At 34.4% G+C, this 21,044-nt stretch overlaps 2 protein-coding genes across 2 annotated transcripts; one reads left to right on the top strand and one right to left on the bottom strand.

Moving 5' to 3' along the window:
- Positions 1-6,842: 6,842 nt before the first annotated feature.
- LOC137830109 (carboxylesterase 15-like) lies at positions 6,843-8,033 on the bottom strand. Its single transcript, XM_068637257.1, has one exon. The coding sequence runs from the start codon at positions 7,960-7,962 to the stop codon at positions 6,964-6,966; it is 999 nt and encodes a 332-aa protein (XP_068493358.1). The 5' UTR covers positions 7,963-8,033; the 3' UTR covers positions 6,843-6,963.
- Positions 8,034-14,189: 6,156 nt separating this feature from the next.
- Positions 14,190-19,622, top strand: LOC137809606 (uncharacterized). The gene has a single exon (XM_068610722.1). It carries the CDS (start codon positions 14,190-14,192, stop codon positions 19,620-19,622), a length of 5,433 nt encoding a protein of 1,810 aa, XP_068466823.1.
- Positions 19,623-21,044: the final 1,422 nt, after the last annotated feature.

The following is a 21,044-nucleotide window of genomic DNA, read 5'->3' as shown; positions in this document are numbered from 1 at the left end:
TTTGCATAATGGGTTGTAGTTCATAAAGAAAAACAATTCTTATTTTTAATTAAGTTGATTCACCTAATAAATCTCCCCCTCACCAATTAATTAGGGTTATATTCAACTAAACTCGCTTTTTCCAAGTAAATAATAAATTTTCCTATAGATAAGTTCTTTGCCATCATATCTAAAGCATTATTCATGTGGATTTTTTCTAATAATAATTGCTCCATCACGTATCCAATAATACCAGAGCTCAATGTACATTAGTATTGAAGGAAAGTTTAAGTTTTTATTAAGATAGATTGCACTTTGACTATCACATATAAAACATATTTTTCTTATGATAATTGCAACTCTTGTAGGATTTTCTACATCCACAAAACAGTTGTTGTAACAACAATATAATCTACCTCATAAAAAAAGATAAAGAAATACATTTTTGTAGTTTGGATTGTCATGACACTGTTCTCCCCGCAAAAGTCAACATATAAAAGTAGACTTCCTAGAATCAAATCACCCACAATATATGCATTTGTATAACCATTCAAGATAGACTTACCACTTATAAAGCATAAACAAACTCTAAAAGTACCTTTGAACTACCTAAGTATTCACTTTACAACTTGTTAATGCTCTTTTTTAGGATTAGAAAGGAGACGAATAACAACAACAACATGAGCAATGGTTGGCCTTGTATACACCATAACATAGATTAATCTACCAATTATAAATGAATATGGAATATTTTGCATTTCTTATTTACCTTTCTCTCTTGTAGGGCACTACTTTAAGCTCAACTTAAAGTGACTTGCAAAGCATCAATGTACAACATCATAGATTCAGTAAAAAAAACAAGGAGGGGTTTATGTAGTTTAAGTAAACTAATGAACATCTCCATTGTTTTGTGGTTTCCCAATCCTCCAACATTCCAAAAAAAATGAAGTGACCTTCATTGCGACGTTGTAGAGAGAAGTGCCTTAGCAGTTTTTTTGGATTAACTAGTCCCTTTAGGTGGTCTCCCTTATTTTCTTTTAGTGCAAACAATTTCCTCCCTAGTATCACTAGCATGTTCCTCCATCTCATTAGGATCCACCAAAATTTGGAGACAACCTAATTTTCAACAGTGCTATGTTTAGAATTAAATTCAACAATGGCATTCGAAATAATTGGTGCACCAGTATGAGGATCACCTCCCACATTTGTAGTTTCCAAACCATCAAGAGAGGAAAAATGATTTTGCAGGACCAATGTATCATTAGCGGGGAGTAGTGCTTCCTCAAGTGATTTAGCCTTCCTAGAAAATGTAGGACGCGACAGAGATAGTACAACCACAATAGCATAAACCTCCACATGATGACAATGAATAGGAGTCGTAACTAGTGCTTTAGCATCCCCAAGTGATTTAGCCTTTCGAGGATAGATGTGACGCAACGGAGATGGTAGAACCATAGGAGTAGAGACCTCCACATGATGACCATCAATAGGAGTCGTAATTGAATCTACTACAATTTGTGACTCTAAGCCCTTGGCTTGCATAACAGTCGGTGAATTCCTTACAATCCCTGGTTCTAAAACCTTAATTATATCAAAAGTGGGAGTGAACAACCCCTGCCTGGGTGAGGACCTATCATGATCTGAGGCATCCTCGAGAGGAGAGGCATATCTGCAAAATCATTCTCCCCTCCATCTGTTATATCAGAAGCAAGGTGGCCCAAGAGGGATCCTGCATTAGCCCCGCCAAGAGCATCAATTTTCAAATTACCAATAGAGTCTTCCACGAGCTTCGGCTGAGGATTTTTCTTCCAATACTGTTTATGTTGTTTAGGAACTGCAACTTCCCCTGTTTTCGTTTGACAGGAGTTGTATTAAGCTTATGTTGAGGTCCAGGAACATGACCCTGATCATGAATCACACGACATTGATCAAGCTCATGCTCAATCATCTTACAGTGAGAGAAAAATTGAGGGAGCCCTTCATATTCCATGTTTGCTACAATGAACATTCAATCAAAAGGTGATCCGAAAGATGGGAAAACAGATCAATATCCATCAACACTCTAGCAACATATTCTTTCTCATGGTATGTTCATTCAAAGACAAAGGAGTATCAATGCCTATGGTGATGGAAAATATCGCCCTTAGTCTCCAATATTCCAAAGGCAAATGGTAGATTCTAACCCAGGCCTGGGTTTTAGTGGTCTTCATAGTAGATGTCACAATGCCCTCAAAATAAGCGTCGCACTGTCGCGCTCCACCCACTACGCGGACGATGTCCCTTTTCACGACGCCTCAGAGCAAGCACCGCCGCACGCGAGCAAACCCTTAACGTCACATGAATTGTACATTCAAACCCAAACCTTTTTTAATTTTTTCTCTCTTTGTAATACTATTAATAATATTATTCTTAACTTTACTTTTGTTATTAATATTATCTATGGATAAAAATTTGTAGGTAAATTATTTGCGGGTTTATATCCGTAGATAGATCTATATTCGTAAGTAATATTAATGATAATAATAATAATTATTATTATTATGATATTAATAATAATATTAATGTTATTATCATGGTTAATATTATTATTTATTATTAATTCATGGGTAATAATATGTAGATAATGTTGCATTTATCTATGGATTTGTATTTATGTGTAATAGTACTTTTTGTAATGCTGAATTTTTCTAGCAATATAAATTCAAGGACAAAAACCTACCATATGTGAGTAATAATTTATATATAATGTTAAATTTATCGATGGATACAAATTCTTAAATAATAATTCGTATGCAATGATAAATTTACCTACGGATTTGGATTCGTGAATAAATTTGAAATTTCTTATAACATACATCAAAATATATATATATATATATATATATATATATATATATATATATATATCCGTCTATTGTTATTATACTTGAAATATCCATATTATATTAACTTTTTCTGATTGATAAAAAAATTATCTTATTTATTTGTATTGGTCGGTACCGGACAAGCCATATAATGTTAAATTTATCGATGGATACAAATTCTTAAATAATAATTCGTATGCAATGATAACTTTACCTACGGATCTGGATTCGTGAATAAATTTGAAATTTCTTATAACATACATCAATATATATATGTATATATATGTAGATATATATGTATATATATATATATGTATATATATATATATATATATGTATATGTATATATATATATATGTATATATATATGTATATGTATATATATATATATATGTATATATATATGTATATATATATATATATTCGTCTATTGTTATTATACTTGAAATATCCATATTATATTAACTTTTTCTTGTTGATAAAAAAATTATCTTATTTATTTGTATTGGTCGGTACCGGACAAGCCATGTCACTAGGCCTCGGTGATCGATCAACTAGGTTAGAATACATTTATAGCAATTATAATAAATAGTAGTTAAGGCAGTTGCAGAGACTATCTGAGAATCAGGGACACGTCCCACCACATTCGAGTAACGTCCCGAGAAATCAAGGAACCTCCCTAGAAATAAGTTAACACTGATATTTGATAGATTCGACCTATCATAACAGAGGGTCCATGACTAAATAAGGTAAATAAACTCTCTACAAAGGAGTAATGCACGCTTTTATCAAATACATCATATACTCTTATACAAAGTACATACTTGATCGTCGGAGAACCTTTTACAGGTTAACTCTCGACCAGGCACAAAAGAGCGAGTACGAGAAAAGGAAAGAGGAGCGATCGAGTACCAAGGAACGAGTACAAGAAGAGGAAAGAGGAGCGGTCGAGCACCAAAGAGTGAATATGAGAAGAAAGACAAATGAGGAGCAACCGAAGGGTAAGAAACAATTGTTCCAGTCAATAAAAATTACTATCTAGGTCCTATTAATCTATACAATTATAGTACTGATTTTTCTTGTTTGAAAATTCTATCCTCTTTCAATAATTTAAGATAGATAAATAATTCATAATTAATCTGTTTATTAAAATATTGTTTTATTTTTTAATTACACTCTCCTTGCAATCAATGGAGCTTTTGTAATTTCCAATTTTAGTGTATGCTTGAATATGGAGTTGAATGTTTTTCCCAAGAAACAAACTATTAACATGAATTTATACTTGTTCACGAGTCCTCTTGTGACATTGATGCCACGTTCACAGAAAACAAATACTAATTTTTGTTTGGTTTCATTCCTTTATTTCCTTTCCTTGTAGGTCCCTAAGTTATTTAAGTTTTCACATGTGATACTCATTCTGATAAAACTATAGTGTAAATCAAATTTATGTTGTTCCGTGTTTCATGACTTTCTTATAAGTTTCAATATGTCACGATTCATGTATCTTTTGGAACATGTGAATCTAGGTTTCTATAATAAGATATCTACTACCAATTATTGTAGATATTAGAGAATAGTTACACTGTTGCATGTGTCAAGTGTGGTGGATATTTTTTCTTTTTATTGTAAAAAAATATATTGAAAATAAAAATATTATTTTAATAATTGTACTATCTGAAAAGCATTAATCTATTCTTATCCTTGTGATGGAATGATATAATTTTAAAATTATTTCATAAATTAGATTCATAATTTAATAAAAAAAATTAAGTTGTAAGACTTTTTTTTATCACGAAAAAACAGATATACCGAAAACATGAAGATCTTTTTGTTTTGCACACTATGTTTCTCACAAATTTAAACATGTTAAACTTTACTGTATCTTTGTCAACTATATCCACCTGTTAGTGCTGCTGCATCGCAATCGCAGCAGAATTGTAAGTCAAAATAACTTTATACCTTTTTTTCACGATTTATTTCACATTACTTTTTTATATATATTTGTGTGAAAAAACATCTATCGGATTCTTCTAAGGAGGTTGTAATAAAAAACAAGGTGAGGAAAGTTATTTTCATTCTCTTGGGAATAAGGTTATTTCATGTACTATGAAAAATGTGAAGAACACAATAATATAAATTGATTTATAGGGCATTTTCTGCAAAGTGTTTTAGAATATCATAACAAAAAAATTGAGATAATCAAATTTTTCGCAAAAATGATGTAATTTGATTTCGTAATTACAAAAAATGGCAAAAAAAAAAAAATTATGAGATTGAGTTAGTGTTTTATGGATAGTAGGTATGTATGGTGAAGTTGTGTCATATATACAGTACTTTAATTGTTTACATTTAATATTAAAATCTTGTTTCACTCATCACTCTAAAAAAAGTGTTTTAACAACAGTTAAAAATGTCATATAAAAACAACTCGGAAACCGTTGTTTCTACGGTGTCGTTGTAAATCAGTTGTTTATAACAACGGTTTTAGAATCGTCGATATAAAATCACATTAATGACACGTGTAAAAACTTACGTTATTATGCGAAACAAATGTATTTTTTTAAAATATTTTATTATTATATATAGTTTAATTTTGTATAAAATATCAAATTTCCATAATAATAATGCATGTATATCATAATTTAAATATGAAAGTATACATACAATAAAAGAGTGCATATAACATTCTACAAAAAGTTCTACAAATATATGAAAAACTTCTATGTATCATTCTAATAATTCATCTATACACGTGTTTTTGTATTGAAGTATCACTTGATCCCAACCTCTATCAATTTCAACTTGCACAATAGTCGACATCCACTGCATAACATAGTAGCCACACTCATAATTTTCAGATTGTTTATTGCACTACAAATCAAAATAAGTGAATTAGACACATTAAAATGAGTAAACAAATATATTTTACATTTTCACTTTCCCACTTAACATGTTATAAGTCAAATTTAAGTTCTTCCGTGTTTAATGACTTTCTTATAAGTTTCAATATGTCACAATTCATGTATCTTTTCTCAGCAAAGGGAAATCTGTATAAAATAGTTTCTACAATTGTAATAAGATATCTACTACCAATTATTGTAGATATTAGAGAATAGTTACAGTGTTGCATGTGGTGATTGTGTGGTGGATATTTCTTCTTTTTATTGGTAAAAAAATATATTGAAAATAAAAATATTGTTGTAATAATTGTATTGTGAAATGATATTACATAATTTTAAAATTATTTCATAAATTAGATTCTTATTTTAATAAAAAAAGTTTAAGTTGTAAGAGGTTTTTTTATCAATAATAAATAAATTAAATTAAATTAGACAAATGATATATTAGCAACATGCTATCACCTCATTTCTTTGTCTAAAATTTCAGTTTTTATATAAATGATGAAAATACTTTTTTTATATCATCAATCGAAGGTTGTATACTAGAGTAAGTTGTCAATATATTAATTTTCTTTTTCATGATCTCACACTAGAAAAGTCTTTCTTCACAACAACTTATACTCCTATTATAAAAAAAAATAGATATACCAAAGTCATAGAACTCTATCTAGCATAGACACTAACACTAATACTGACATGACACGGACACGGACACAGAGATACATATAATCTTTAAAATGTAAGACACGGGTACACAAATCTATATATTATATAATTATGAATTATATAAATTAACAATAAAGAATTATGTGTGTTTCAATTTTTTTTTAACAGAAAGATGTTTCTCATGACTGATTCAAAAGTATTTGATCCTTATTTTGTAATCATAATAAAAAATTATACAATATGTTTGAGTTTTTAAAAAATATTATATTTCTCCTTTATAAAATTATATTAGAATCGTGTTAAAATTATTAAAAATTCAATAAATATTTTTTTAATTCGACACTTCACCAATACGTGTTTTACGAATATCATACCAATATCGATGTTTAATACATGTGTCCGACACAAAGATACCGGAGATTTCCCTCAAAAGTTGACAGAAACAACACATTATATATTACTTATTTCATTCATTAAAAATAACTCGCATGAACTTTTTGTGCTTTTGTTTTGCACACAATGTTTCTCACAAACTTAAACATGTTATCACTAATTTAGTGGTGCTCAATGAACTGTTTGATCCTAGCAATAAGAGCATCCCTTTGAGCACCACTAGTTGGGTCCATATCCACACCAATTTTGTTGAGATAGAAACTATGACTCACTCCTTTGTTAACAAACAACTCCACATCCTTCTTCGCCTTCCGCATCGCTTCATAGTACTCCATCTGCGTGTCAAACATCAAGTCCATCTCCGCCAGGCACACCAGAAACGGCGCCAGTTTCAGCCCCCCAAGCGGCGGAGCGCCGTCGCCCATGGGGCACGTAATGGGGTGGTCCTTCGTAGAACCCAACGGCAATGCCAAGCTCATGAACTTGTCCACCATGTCCAATGTCAAAAATGGAGATTGCGGTTTCTCCAACTCCGACCTGCTCCGTGTCGACCTCATGAACCCCGGATGAATCGGGATTCCTCCAGCCACATTCACCAGCTTCAGTTGAGTCTTCCCAGCTCGAGCAGCCACTTCATGCACAGTATTTGCACCGGAGCTATCTCCGATCAGAAAAACCCGACCAAAATCACCGTGTTTTTCAAGCCACGCCTCTTCTGCTTCTCTTCCGGCTACACTCTGGAGCCAGAGAAGAGCAGAAAAGCCGTCGTCAATTGCAGCAGGAAGACGATGTTCTGGAGCGCGACGGAGGAAAGAAGACACGACGATGACTCGAGCCAACCGAGCAAGTCGCGAGTAAAACTGATAGTACATGAACCAATCCGGTTCACTGATGCAAAACCCGCCGCCGTGAAAGTGAAGCAAAATGGGAAGCTTCTCCTCGTTAGAGACTTTCTCCGGCAAGTAAAGTCGTGCACGGAGATTGTTGTTCGTGACAGTATCTCGAACAGCAACTCCGTCGATGAATTCGTGGTGGGGAGGAACCGGTTCGGCCATGAATTTGACCTCCGGCGGACCGGTCCATGTTCGATCTACCGAACCGTCGTCGTAGAGTCTGAGCCAACCCGAGACTTCATCGACGAGGTTCTTCTGTTGGACCATGGTGGTGGTTATGGTGATGCAATGAGTGAGAGTGAGTTATTGTAGTTATGTAGAAGTGAGTGGTGTGGATATTCTTATATAATGCATTGAATGTGGCTTTGAACGTTTAAAGAAGAAGCAAGAAACAAAGGAAAAGTGATGCATGAATCATGTGTTCAACAAGTGAAAATTATGAAGAGAAGTTTCCAAGAATCTATCATGTGAAAACAGTTAATTATATGTTTTTACAAGCACCGTGGAAATGAAAAATATCTTTTTCTTATAATCAAATATTAAAAATCATTATTTTTTATACATTTACAACTTTTAATATTATTATTTTAATGATATTTTAACGTCTTACTCTACTTTACATTTATAACAAAATCTTAATATTTATAATAAAAAAAATAAAAAAATGTTTTTAATAAAAATATAAACAAAATGTAAATGTTAAAATAATTTTTTAAATTAAAAATAATTAAAATATTAATATTTAGTGGAATGTAGAGGAGGAATTCGTCAAATAAATTTTCCAATTTTTGAATATGCCACTCCAAAACTTTCTAACTATTATTTTTTTATTGTATCTTTTTCGACAATATCCACGTGTTAGTGATGCTGCGCCGTAATCGCATAACATTCAAAACCAACTTTACACCTTTTTTTCGTGGTTTATTTCACATTACTTTATATATATATATATATATATATATATATATATATATATATATATATATATATATATTTGTGTGAAAACAAAACATTTATCGGATGTTGTAATAAAAGATAATGTGAGGAAAGTTATTTTCATCCTCTTGGGAATAAGGTTATTTGGTGTATTTTGAAAAATGTGAAGAAATCAATAATATAAATTGAGCTAAAGGCATTTTATAAAATAAATATTTCTATTCAACTTTAAAATAAATAAAAAAATTATATATTTTTAAATAGATATAAAATATAATACGAAAAATTATTAAAAGGGTTACCAATTTAAGGTATTGAAATATAATTCTGAAATTGTAAAATAAATATTTAAATAATATAGTAGTTAAAATAAATTAAGTAATATAAAAGTATACGATTGATTAATAATAATAGATTTATTTTTTTATCATTATTAATGTCTTATTTAGTAAAAGATTGAAAATAAAAGTAAAAATCATAAAGTCGTGCTTATGAGTTAATGGCGAAAATAAAATAATAAAATTGTGTCCTCTATTAAAATAAAATAATGAATATGTTAGAGAAAAGTAACAACCATTGCGTTGTCAAAAAAAACTTAGAATCACTATAAAAATGTTAAAATTAGCTGACATCACGTGGCAAATATTATCATTCTCATCGTATAAAATCATTATTTACTCGTGTTTTGAGAAAAGTGATGGTAACATATTTTTTTAATAGATTTTTATGATTAGTTAAAATTATTGAAAACTAACAAAAGCATAAAGAAAAAATATAATTAAAAATTAAAATTCACAAAAAAAGATAATATTTTAAATAAAAGTTTAACTGATAATAATATATAAATAACACATGTTTTAATAAGGATTTCGTTTACCAATCATAAATAATGTTTTAATAAGAATAAGAATGATGAATAAATATAGAAAGAGATTTACTCTGTAAAATCAACATACAATGTGTTAATAAAGAAGAAAAATGTAAAAATTAACAATACTTTTGATCATTTTGAAAACTAAAAAGACTCACGTGAACAAAGATTGTGAGATGGAAAATAATGCTAAATAATTTCCATCTATAAAGAGATAGATATGGATAATTCTTTATATTAAAATATATTATTTAAATTATTATGAACTTGAAGGTAAGATAAATAAGTTGTAGACACTTATATAAGCATGGAATATTCTAAAATACTTCTTTTAATTTATTTATTCTTTACTAAAAAATATTTAAATTACAAAAATTACTATAAAAAAATTAAAATATCTAAAGAATCATCAAACATCATTTTGAATTTATAAAAAATGGAATCTCCAAAATCTTATATATTTTATGAGCAATAACAAATTAATTAATATTATATGTTGGGTTCTCTAATCCATGTACTTTTTACAAAAAAGAAGTATGAAACATCGATTGAGTAATGGAAAAGAAACAAAGAGAGGGTAGTTGGTACCTACATCAAATAGACAAAATGAAGGAAAAGGATACAACATATTTAATAGCACAAATCACCATAAAATGAAGAAAATTTAGTAATGAAGAACACCATGCACCACAAAACCTAAACAATAATAGAAGTGCGTAGTTCAAATTCTTCCCACACTACATTGCAATGATGTTTAGAAGTTAATCGAAAGATAAAAAAGTTAGGTCAAAGTTGGGAAAAGATGCAAGATAGATGAAACCTATTCAATTAATTTATTAAATTATTTACTAAAACCATTTCACTAAAAAAGATTATTAAATAAAAATTAATTTTAAAAATAAAAAACAATTAGTTATTATATATTATTTTACAGATTAAAATAATATTAATATATAAAGTAATTTGTATTATTAATAAAAAAATTATAAATTAATTTCTAAATTAATATTTAACTAGTTATTTTTAATTATTATTAGATACCAAATTAAAAATTAGTTTATAAATTTTATTAACAATAAAAACTATTTTAGAATTAATAATTTTTTACTTTATAAAATAATATATAATATAATTAATATAATAATTAATTATTTTTAAATTTAAAATTAGTTTTTATTTAATAATTTTCTAGTCGTATTTATTGAAATATATAATTGATAACTATAGAATAATAGAGATATAATTTTTATTCTATATAAATTTTAGTTTATTGATTATATTTTTGAATTTTTATAATTTTAGTAATTAGATAGTTTTAAACATTTATAATTTTTATTCATATATTAATTATTTTAATGGTATTTTTTAATTTTAATTTTTTTAAAAAAAATATGTATTATATTTATTATATATTTCCAATCAAGTAAAAATAATGTTCACTTAAGTAGATATCATACTTTCGCTATTATAATTATCGGAATACTTAATATTTCCATTATAATGTTAAAAATAATTTAATAAATAATGTTAATAGTATAATGGTTAAAATATATAATTTAATAAAAAATTATAAAAATAGAAAAGTAATATATATCTTTGAAGTATAATACTAAAATAATAAAATATATATTACAAATAATGTAATGGTTAAAATAATAAACAAGAATATGTAGAAACTATAATAAAATAAATATAATATCATCTATCGTTATCTATATTAAATCCATTGATTTTGTTTTTTAAAACCTATAAAAATAAATACTAACTCTCCCACGTGTTATAGAGTATAATGCATTGGAATAGGTAAAAAGTTTGTTAAACCAAACTAGACAAACGGAACACTATATAAAGTTTAGTAGGTGTAGTATAAAATAATAGGCGAACTATATAAGAGGGGGTTGAATATGACACAAATTTTGTTCTATTTTTTTAAGAGACATGTATATTAAAATTGTGGGTTTAGACACTTTTAGAAAAGATTTGTGCAAGAATAAAGAAACAACAATAAAAACTTGCTTTTATATTAATTCAATCTAATATGAATTAGATTTAATTATCTTTTGATAAAAGAGTTTGGAGTTTGAGTGTGTAGAAACAATAATAAAATAGTTTTGCATGTGTACATGTGTGTGTAATGTGTGGATAAAATTCGTGTTTGTTGGGTGGTTGATAAAGACATGAATGATAATGGTGGTGATAGTGTCACAAGAGTTTCAAATAATTGGAAGATATTTTGCTTCCTTTGAAAAACAAGTTGCTAAGTCATAAGCTTCTTTCTTTGAGTTATTGGAACTCATACATGAATATATTTATTAACTAATAAAGTCTATATCATATAGTGGAAATGTGCTTTAATGATGGTTATATTCATAATGATTAATATATTTTCTTTTTGGAATAATAAAAGTATTTGAGTGTTTCAAGACTTACAAGACATGGTGGAAAAGAAAGTGAATACATTTGTCAAGTGTTTGCGAATAAAGGAGTAGAGTTTAACTCTCTCAATTTCAAATTATTTTATGAAAATAGTAAATAAAAAAACAACTTATTACAACATATACACCACACCAAAAAAATAACACTAAGCAAGAATAAAAAAGATAAAGGATGAATATGTTCTTTATTGAAATGGTTATGCAAGCCTTTATAGTTGAAAGTTAAAGCTGTAAATTGGACATTCTACTTATTGAATTAATTTCCAACACTTGTTGTGAAGGTATCATTCCTCAAAAAGTTTGGAGAAAAGTCAAACATTTAGTAGAACAAACTTTGAGTTTGGAGTTTCGACAACATATACCAAAGGCAAAATGAGGTAAGCTTGATACCGAGAGTTTTAAATGTATCATTTTGGGTGTGAGTGATAACTAAAAGGGTAACCTTCTTTTTTACCCTAAGACAAAGAGAATTATAGATAGTTAGAGTGTAGTGTTTGAGAAAAAAGAAAGTTGGGATTGAGAATAAAATTATAGAGAACAATGTTGGAGATCCCACATCGACTAGAGATTAAGACATTTCATTGTATATAATTGGGTGCAAACTTCAATCCTATGAGCCGGTTTTATGGGGTTGAGTTAGGCTTAAAGTCCACTTCTTAACATGGTATTAGAGTCATTTCGAGCCTATCCTAGCAAGTGTTTGTTGACCTTATCAGGTCACCCGCTATCGAGTCGTTATCGGACCACCCATAACATATATCTCCACGCACGAGTTGGTAGCCTCGGCATGAGGTAGTTTCTGCCTTTTTCCTTTTATGAGAGATCTTATAAAGATCATTGATGAACATCTGACCTAAATTAACGGAAAATTTAAACAAAAAGATCTTGTAAGATTCTTACAAATAGCCAAACATTCATAAATAACCTTCTTAGATAAAATCTTTTAGCCATGCGAACTTAGATGTCTTTCTAATAGGTCTTTGAGGTATTAGCACACTATTAAAAGAAGAAGTAGATACCTAGTACAAGACATTATCAATGATAATCCAATTTCCTTCTTCTATGTTATGGAAACAACATTTTATAATGAGTTTTAAACTGTTCCAAAAAATGATTTCATTATGATTAATCTCAATTTAGAACTTTCTGGTGGAGTGAAAAATCCTGGTTAAGTAAACACCAATTTCATGTCATTCATTTTTTATTAGTGAGGAGAATTCATTCTGTAGTAAACTATTGGTAAAAGGTTGACCTGTGTTTGAAAAATCTCTGTTCCAGAATGTTAAAACATTGTTTAGAATTTCATGTTTTAGATTTTTTATTTTATTTTTAAGAATATTTTGAAGTGTGCATCCCAGAATTACTTTCTTCACCTCTTTACACCTACCTATTATGAACAAAATATATTAAAATTTAAGAGGTACATGAAGCAATATGTGGGGTGCGAAAAGGAAATTCTTAAACAAATTGGTTAACAGAGTAGCTGAAGTCAAACCCAATTTCATTCAATAATAACAAGTATATTAGAAGAGAGAGAAAAATACAACTTTTACCATTTTATGTATACTAGTACAAATACATGTACTTTTGTATTTATTTATTCGTACTTTCATAGCAATAAAATAATATACTTTATGTACCGGTCGGCACCGGACGACCGCGGCGTACTCATGGTAAAATCATCACAAAACCCTGTGTCTTATACGACTCTTCGTCCTTCTATGACCTCTAGCCGGACGAACGAATGGTTTATGTCGAATAAATCTAATTTAATCTAGAACGTGGTTACACGTGTAGAAAAGAGCAGTTATAACAACCATTGACGAAGTAAAAACACGTTCTCTAGACCACTCCCCTGGTTTTCAGAAAACCACCAGGCACGACCCAAAGACCACTAAGCATGTCTCTAACCATCAACTGATTGGCCCACATGGCCAAGGCCCAGGTCAACCTACAAAAGGGACTTCTGATAAGGGGGAAAAGGTACGTTTTCCATACTATCAGAGAATTCTCACTTGAGCACCATTGCTGACTTGAGCGTCGGAGTGCAATCGCAGGTACCCCCGCCGGCCGACCGAAGCACGCGAAGAGAAACAAGACTTGAAGAATAGGACAACCCAGAGGGAAGAAGACACCTTGTATCGACGTGGATCAACATTACTCAGTCCCCAATATCCATACAGGTACAATTGGCGCCCACCGTGGGGCCGAGTAATCATTATTTCCAGACCCAAAGATCCCAACGCTTGAAGATGGGCTCAACGGCAAACAACAACAACAATGATATCTCTGAAGAGCATAGGACCATACTACAAACCCTCCAGATTCAGATGCAGGAATTACTCCAAAAAGGAGTCATCGATCAACTTCGCCAAGATGAAGAAAGGAAAAGACGAGAAGAAGAGCGTCAACAACACGCAGAGGAGATAACACAATTGAAAGAACAGAACAAGAGATTGTTGGATAGACTTGAGCAATCTGAACGCGAAGGGCATTCACGTGCACCTTCTCCATCACCGTTCCAATCAGGAACAAGAACAATAGCCCAGGCTATACCTCACACGTCATTCGTTCAACACACCCGTCAGAGTGCAAAGCCAGTAACCCCAAACGAGGTAGCAAACCCGAAAGGCCATCCGTTCACTGATGACATCATAGCCACTCCTCTCCCTGACAAGTGGAGGGGCCTAACGATAAACCTTTATGACGGTTCCACAGACCCAGACGAACATCTGAATATATTTAGAACTCAAATGACCCTTTACACAACCGACCGAACGGTATGGTGTAAAGTCTTCCCCACCTCTCTCAGGGAAGGCCCCCTTGGATGGTTTTCGGACCTTCCACCCAATTCCATTGCAAGCTTCGACGCTTTGGAATTGAAGTTCACCACGCAATACGCCACAAGTAGACCTCATCGGACATCCTCCATGTCTCTTCTAAATGTCAAACAAGAAAGGGGAGAATCATTGAGAACATTCATGAACAGATTTAGCAAAGTGTGTATGAACATTCGTAATCTTAATCCAGAAATAGCCATGCACCATTTGGTCTCGGCCATACTACCAGGAAGGTTCACTGAAAGCCTTATCAAACGACCTCCGTGCAATATGGATGAATTAAGAACAAGAGCAACAAAGTTCATGCAGATAGAAGAACATATTGACTATCATCGAAAAACTTATGCTGAGAACACGGACAAGAGCAAAGAAATTCGTCCCCCCACAATACCGACCGACCGAGAACGACATCGCCCCAATAGGGGACCCCGTTTCCATAACTACACTCCCTTGATTGTACCAAGGGGTAAGGTTCTCGACGAAGCACTGCAGATTGAATTGATTCCGACGTTGAGGCCATCACAAACCCCTCCCAATGCCGACACCAGTAAACGTTGCCAATACCATCGTAACTATGGCCACACGACCGAAGGATGCCAAGCACTGAAAGATAAAATTGAAGAGCTCGTCCAGGCCGGCCATCTGCGCAAGTTCGTGAAAACCACCATCACGGCACCCAGGTCACCCCAGCGTGATCATGATCCCCGCGAACGTTCGGGACGAAGAGACGACCGAACCCGTGACAACCACTATCGTTCAAGCAGAAGAAAAAGAAGCGAAAGTCCGATCAGACGAACGAGGCCTAAAAGCGAAAGCCCTGAACGTAGAAGTCGAACTAAACAAAAAGTTCGCACAGTCATCAATACAATCGCTGGACCGGTGTCGCTCGGTCAGCCCCCTCAAGAAATTAATTACATTGCAGGTGGCTTTGCGGGTGGAGGATGCTCTAATTCAGCCAGGAAAAAACATTTGAGAGCAATTCAATCCGTTCATTCGACTCCCACACAACGCCGACCGCATATACCACCAATCACTTTCACTGACGAAGACTTCACAGCAATCGATCCATCTCAAGATGACCCCATGGTAATAACTGTGGAGATAGATAAATTTGCAATTGCAAAAGTTTTGGTAGATCAGGGTAGCTCGGTCGACATCCTATATTGGGAAACGTTTAAGAAGATGAAGATTCCAGAAGCAGAGATACAACCGTACAACGAGCAGATAGTTGGTTTCTCAGGGGAAATAGTGGATACGAAAGGATTTATCGATCTGTACACCACGTTCGGGGATGATTACCTCAGCAAGACCATCAACATACGATATCTACTCGTTAATGCCAATACATCGTACAATATTTTGCTCGGTCGACCATCTATCAACAGATTGAAAGCCATTGTCTCAACTCCTCATTTAGCTATGAAGTTCCCCTCGGTCAATGGAGACATAGCAACCGTACATGTAGACCAGAAGACAGCACGAGAGTGTTATGTAGCTAGCCTGAAGGTGGAGCCGACCCGAAGGCTTTATACCACGTCAGCCGAACGGACCACAGAGCGAAGAGGTCGGTCAACAGAAAGACGCTCCAGAGGAAGGGAATCTAGAAGACACTTGGTCGCTTTAGTCGATCTAGATCCTCGACTGGATGATCCCCGAATGGAAGCAGGAGAAGACCTTCAACCCATATTCCTTCGGGACAAAGACCGGAAAACATACATGGGAACATCCCTCAAACCAGACGACCGAGAGACGATCGGTAAAACATTAACAAAGAACGCTGATCTTTTCGCCTGGACGGCTGCAGACATGCCAGGAGTAAAATCAGATGTGATTACCCATCGATTGTCTGTTTATACAGAGGCCAGGCCGATCGCTCAAAAGAAAAGGAAACTAGGTGAAGAAAGGCGCAAAGCCGCACGAGAAGAAACCGACAAGCTAATTCAAGCTGGTTTTATTCAAAAGGCCCACTATACGACATGGCTAGCCAATGTAGTGATGGTAAAAAAGACGAATGGAAAATGGAGAATGTGCGTAGACTACACAGACTTTAACAAAGCGTGCCCAAAGGACTCGTATCCTCTACCTACTATCGACCGGCTGGTCGACGGTGCAGCCGGTCATCAAATCCTAAGTTTCCTTGATGCTTATTCAGGTTACAATCAAATACAAATGTACCACCGTGATCGAGAAAAAACCGTGTTTAGAACAGATTCTGATAATTTCTTCTATGAAGTCATGCCGTTCGGCCTCAAGAATGCAGGAGCCACATACCAGCGACTCATGGATCACGTATTCCACGACATGATCGGTAGGAATGTAGAAGTATACGTTGACGACATCGTCGTCAAATCAGACTCTTGCGAACAACATGTTTCTGACTTAAAAGAGGTTTTTCAAGCCTTGCGTCAATACCGCATGCGTTTAAACCCGGAGAAGTGCGCGTTCGGCGTAGAAGGGGGGAAGTTCTTAGGCTTCATGCTCACACATCGGGGTATAGAAGCTAATCCAGAAAAATGCAAGGCAATCACCGAAATGCGAAGTCCCAACGGACTCAAAGAGATCCAGAGATTAGTCGGCCGTCTCACTTCGTTGTCTCGATTCGTACCTAAGCTTGCCGAACGAACGAGACCCATCATAAAACTTCTGAAGAAGACAAGTAAATTTGAATGGACAGATGAATGTGAACAAAATTTCCAACAGTTAAAAGCATTTCTGGCATCTCCACCGGTCATCCAGAAACCGAACGCACGGGAACCCATTGTGGTCTACCTCGCCGTCTCCAATGAAGCGGTGAGTTCCGCTCTGGTACAAGAAATTGAAGCGGAAGAACGACCGGTATATTTTGTAAGTCGAGTCTTACATGACGCAGAAACCCGGTACCAAATGGTCGAAAAAGTTGCCTTCGCTTTGGTCATTACCGCACGACGGATGCGGATGTATTTCCAAAATCACAAGGTCATTGTTAGGACTAACTATCCCATTATGAAGATTCTCACCAAACCTGACCTCGCCGGACGAATGATAGGTTGGGCAGTCGAACTGTCAGAATTCCACATCGAATACCAACCCAGGGGAGCCATCAAGTCCCAAGCCCTCGCCGACTTCACAGCAGAACTCACTCCCTATCCGACCGAACAGACTCCCCGATGGACACTATACGTAGATGGGTCATCTAACAGTCGTTCGTCCGGAGCAGGAGTTGTACTTGAAGGACCAGGGGAGATTGTTGTCGAACAAGCCATGAAATTTGAATTTAAAACTTCCAATAATCAAGCCGAATACGAAGCTATAATCGCAGGTTTGCATCTGGCGATTGAATTGGAGATAACAAATATAACTTGTAAAAGCGACTCCCGTCTAGTCGTCGGACAACTTACAGGGGAGTATGAGGTAAGAGAAACATTACTCCAACAGTATTTTCATTTCGTAAAAAATCTTCTAAACAGGTTCAAAGAAATCTCCTTCCAACACGTACGGAGGGAAAATAATACTAGGGCGGACGCTCTATCGAGATTGGCTACCCAAAAAAAGAAAGGCGTCCACCGGTCGGCCATACACGTGACCCTGGCTAAACCAAGTGTTGGTACCGAAGAATGCATGGCGACTGACACCCAACCTAACTGGATGACTCCCATAAAACAATATCTTACCGATGGTGTATGCGATCCACATTTGGAGAAAACGATGAAGTTACAAGCCGCCCGATACATACTGATTGGCGAAGATCTTTACAGGAGAGGGTATTCCCGTCCCCTCCTAAAATGCCTTGGTCCAGAACAAGTCACTTATGTAATGACCGAGTTACACAAAGGGATATGCGGAACCCATTCAGGAGCGCGGACTATGTCCGCCAAAATTCTAAGAGCAGGATACTACTGGCCGACCTTGCAGGGAGACTGCACTGAATACGTTAAAAAGTGCGTGAAATGTCAAGAGTTCGGCACCCTATTGCACCAAAAACCAGAGCATTTGCACTACATCCTATCCCCTTGGCCGTTCGTGAAATGGGGAATGGATATTATCGGACCTTTCACACCCGGAAAAGGGCAATGCAAGTTCCTACTGGTGGGTATAGATTACTTTACCAAATGGATTGAAGCTGAACCACTAACAGCCATCACCGCCCGGAACGTACAAAGCTTTGTGTGGAAAAACATTGTCTGCAGGTTCGGCCTACCTCAGATCATTATCACAGACAACGGTCGACAGTTCACCGACCGTGGGCTAGCTGAATTCTATGAGAAACTTCACATCAAACATATAACGAGTTCGGTCGAATACCCTCAAACCAACGGTCAGGCGGAAGCCGCCAACAAAGTTATTCTCAATGAGTTAAAGAAGAGACTTGGCCCGTCCAAGGGAAATTGGACTGAAGAATTGTTAGAGGTTTTGTGGGCTTATCGTTGTACTCCCCAGTCAACAACTCAAGAAACACCTTATAGCCTGACGTACGGCACAGAAGCCATGATTCCGGTCGAAATCGGCGAACCTTCACTACGCCGACAGACGTTAGACCTAGACTTAAACAAGGAAAGTCTACTAGTCGGCCTCGACCTCATCAATGAATTAAGGGACAAATGCAAGATAAGGGAAGAAGCATGCAAGATACGAGAAGCACGAAGGTACAACTCCAAAGTGAAGCCACGAAGTTATCAGAAAGGAGATCTAGTTTGGCGCATGCGCAGCGACGCCCGGAAGGACGGAGGAAAGTTTTCAAGCAAATGGGAAGGTCCGTTCCGCATCTCCGACACAGCAACAGGAGGAGCTTATTACTTAGAATATTTGTCAGGAAAATCTGTACCGAGAACTTGGAATGCCACGCATCTCAAATTCTATTACAGTTGATGAATAAACTTAGTGCACTCTTTCCTCGCTCGGTAGTTTTATCCCTAAGGAGGGTTTTCTACCGAGAAGGTTTTAACGAGGCACTTTAAATCACCAATCTTGGTCAGAAATTCAATTAATTCACCGTTCATTCGGTCGGAATACATAACGAAAGTTATCCGAATTATAACTTAAACGTTATTCACCAACCTTGGTCAGAAATTCAATTAATTCACCGTTCTTTCGGTCGGAATACATAACGAAAGTTATCCGAATTATAACTTAAACGTTATTCACCAACCTTGGTCAGAAATTCAAATAATTCACCGTTCATTCGGTCGGAATACATAACGAAAGTTATCCGAATTATAACTTAAACGTTATTCACCAACCTTGGTCAGAAATTCAATTAATTCACCGTTCATTCGGTCGGAATACATAACGAAAGTTATCCGAATTATAACTTAAACGTTATTCACCAACCTTGGTCAGAAATTCAATTAATTCACCGTTCATTCGGTCGGAATACATAACGAAAGTTATCCGAATTATAACTTAAACGTTATTCACCAACCTTGGTCAGAAATTCAAATAATTCACCGTTCATTCGGTCGGAATACATAACGAAAGTTATCCGAATTATAACTTAAACGTTATTCACCAACCTTGGTCAGAAATTCAAATAATTCACCGTTCATTCGGTCGGAATACATAACGAAAGTTATCCGAATTATAACTTAAACATTATTCACCAATCTTGGTCAGAAATTCAATTAATTCACCGTTCATTCGGTCGGAAAGTTATCCGAATTATAACTTAAACGTTATTCACCGACCTCGGTCAGAAATCGAAATTATTTATGCCTCGTCCGGCATCAGAATTATCTTATTACTTTAAGGTAATCCGAATTATTTATGCCTCGTCCGACATGAGAATTATCATATTACTTTAAGGTAACCCGAATTATTTATGCATCGTCCGGCATCCGAATTATCTATTAATTCATTAACCGTTCGTTCGGCCAGAATATATAACGAATTATAACTTCAACGTTATTCACCAACCTTGGTCAGAAATCGAAATTATTTATTAATTAACCGTTCATTCGGTCGAGATTATATAACTACGGCTATCCGAATCATATACTTCTTCAAACCCGGATCTATGCTGACAACAATCTCTGCAACATAAACACGAAAATAAGAAACAGATACGCTATTAGCCGAACGACCGCAAGAAGAAGGTGCTCACCTTTTAGTTCCGCCTACTGCTTAGACGACCCATAAAGAGCTATCAGTTCCCGCGTAGGGAGCCTACACGATAGTTGATTCACGACCATCAAAATTTCTTGGTCGATGGGAGACAAAGATTCCCAAAGCCGATGGTCAAGAGAGGTGGGATTCTCCGTCCAATAGAATGGAAATTTTGTGCTTCCAGCGGCA

This window comes from Phaseolus vulgaris, chromosome 11, assembly GCF_000499845.2.
Source record: "Phaseolus vulgaris cultivar G19833 chromosome 11, P. vulgaris v2.0, whole genome shotgun sequence".
Taxonomy (NCBI): Eukaryota; Viridiplantae; Streptophyta; class Magnoliopsida; order Fabales; family Fabaceae; genus Phaseolus; species Phaseolus vulgaris.
The sequence above is the reverse complement of the archived record's forward strand: the minus strand, read 5'-3'. Positions and strand labels throughout refer to the sequence as shown.

Bases quoted from the DNA above. Each gene is read 5' to 3' on its own strand.
- LOC137830109 (XM_068637257.1), bottom strand. From the start codon at position 7,962: ATGGTCCAACAGAAGAACCTCGTCGATGAAGTCTCGGGTTGGCTCAGA.
- LOC137809606 (XM_068610722.1), top strand. From the start codon at position 14,190: ATGGGCTCAACGGCAAACAACAACAACAATGATATCTCTGAAGAGCAT.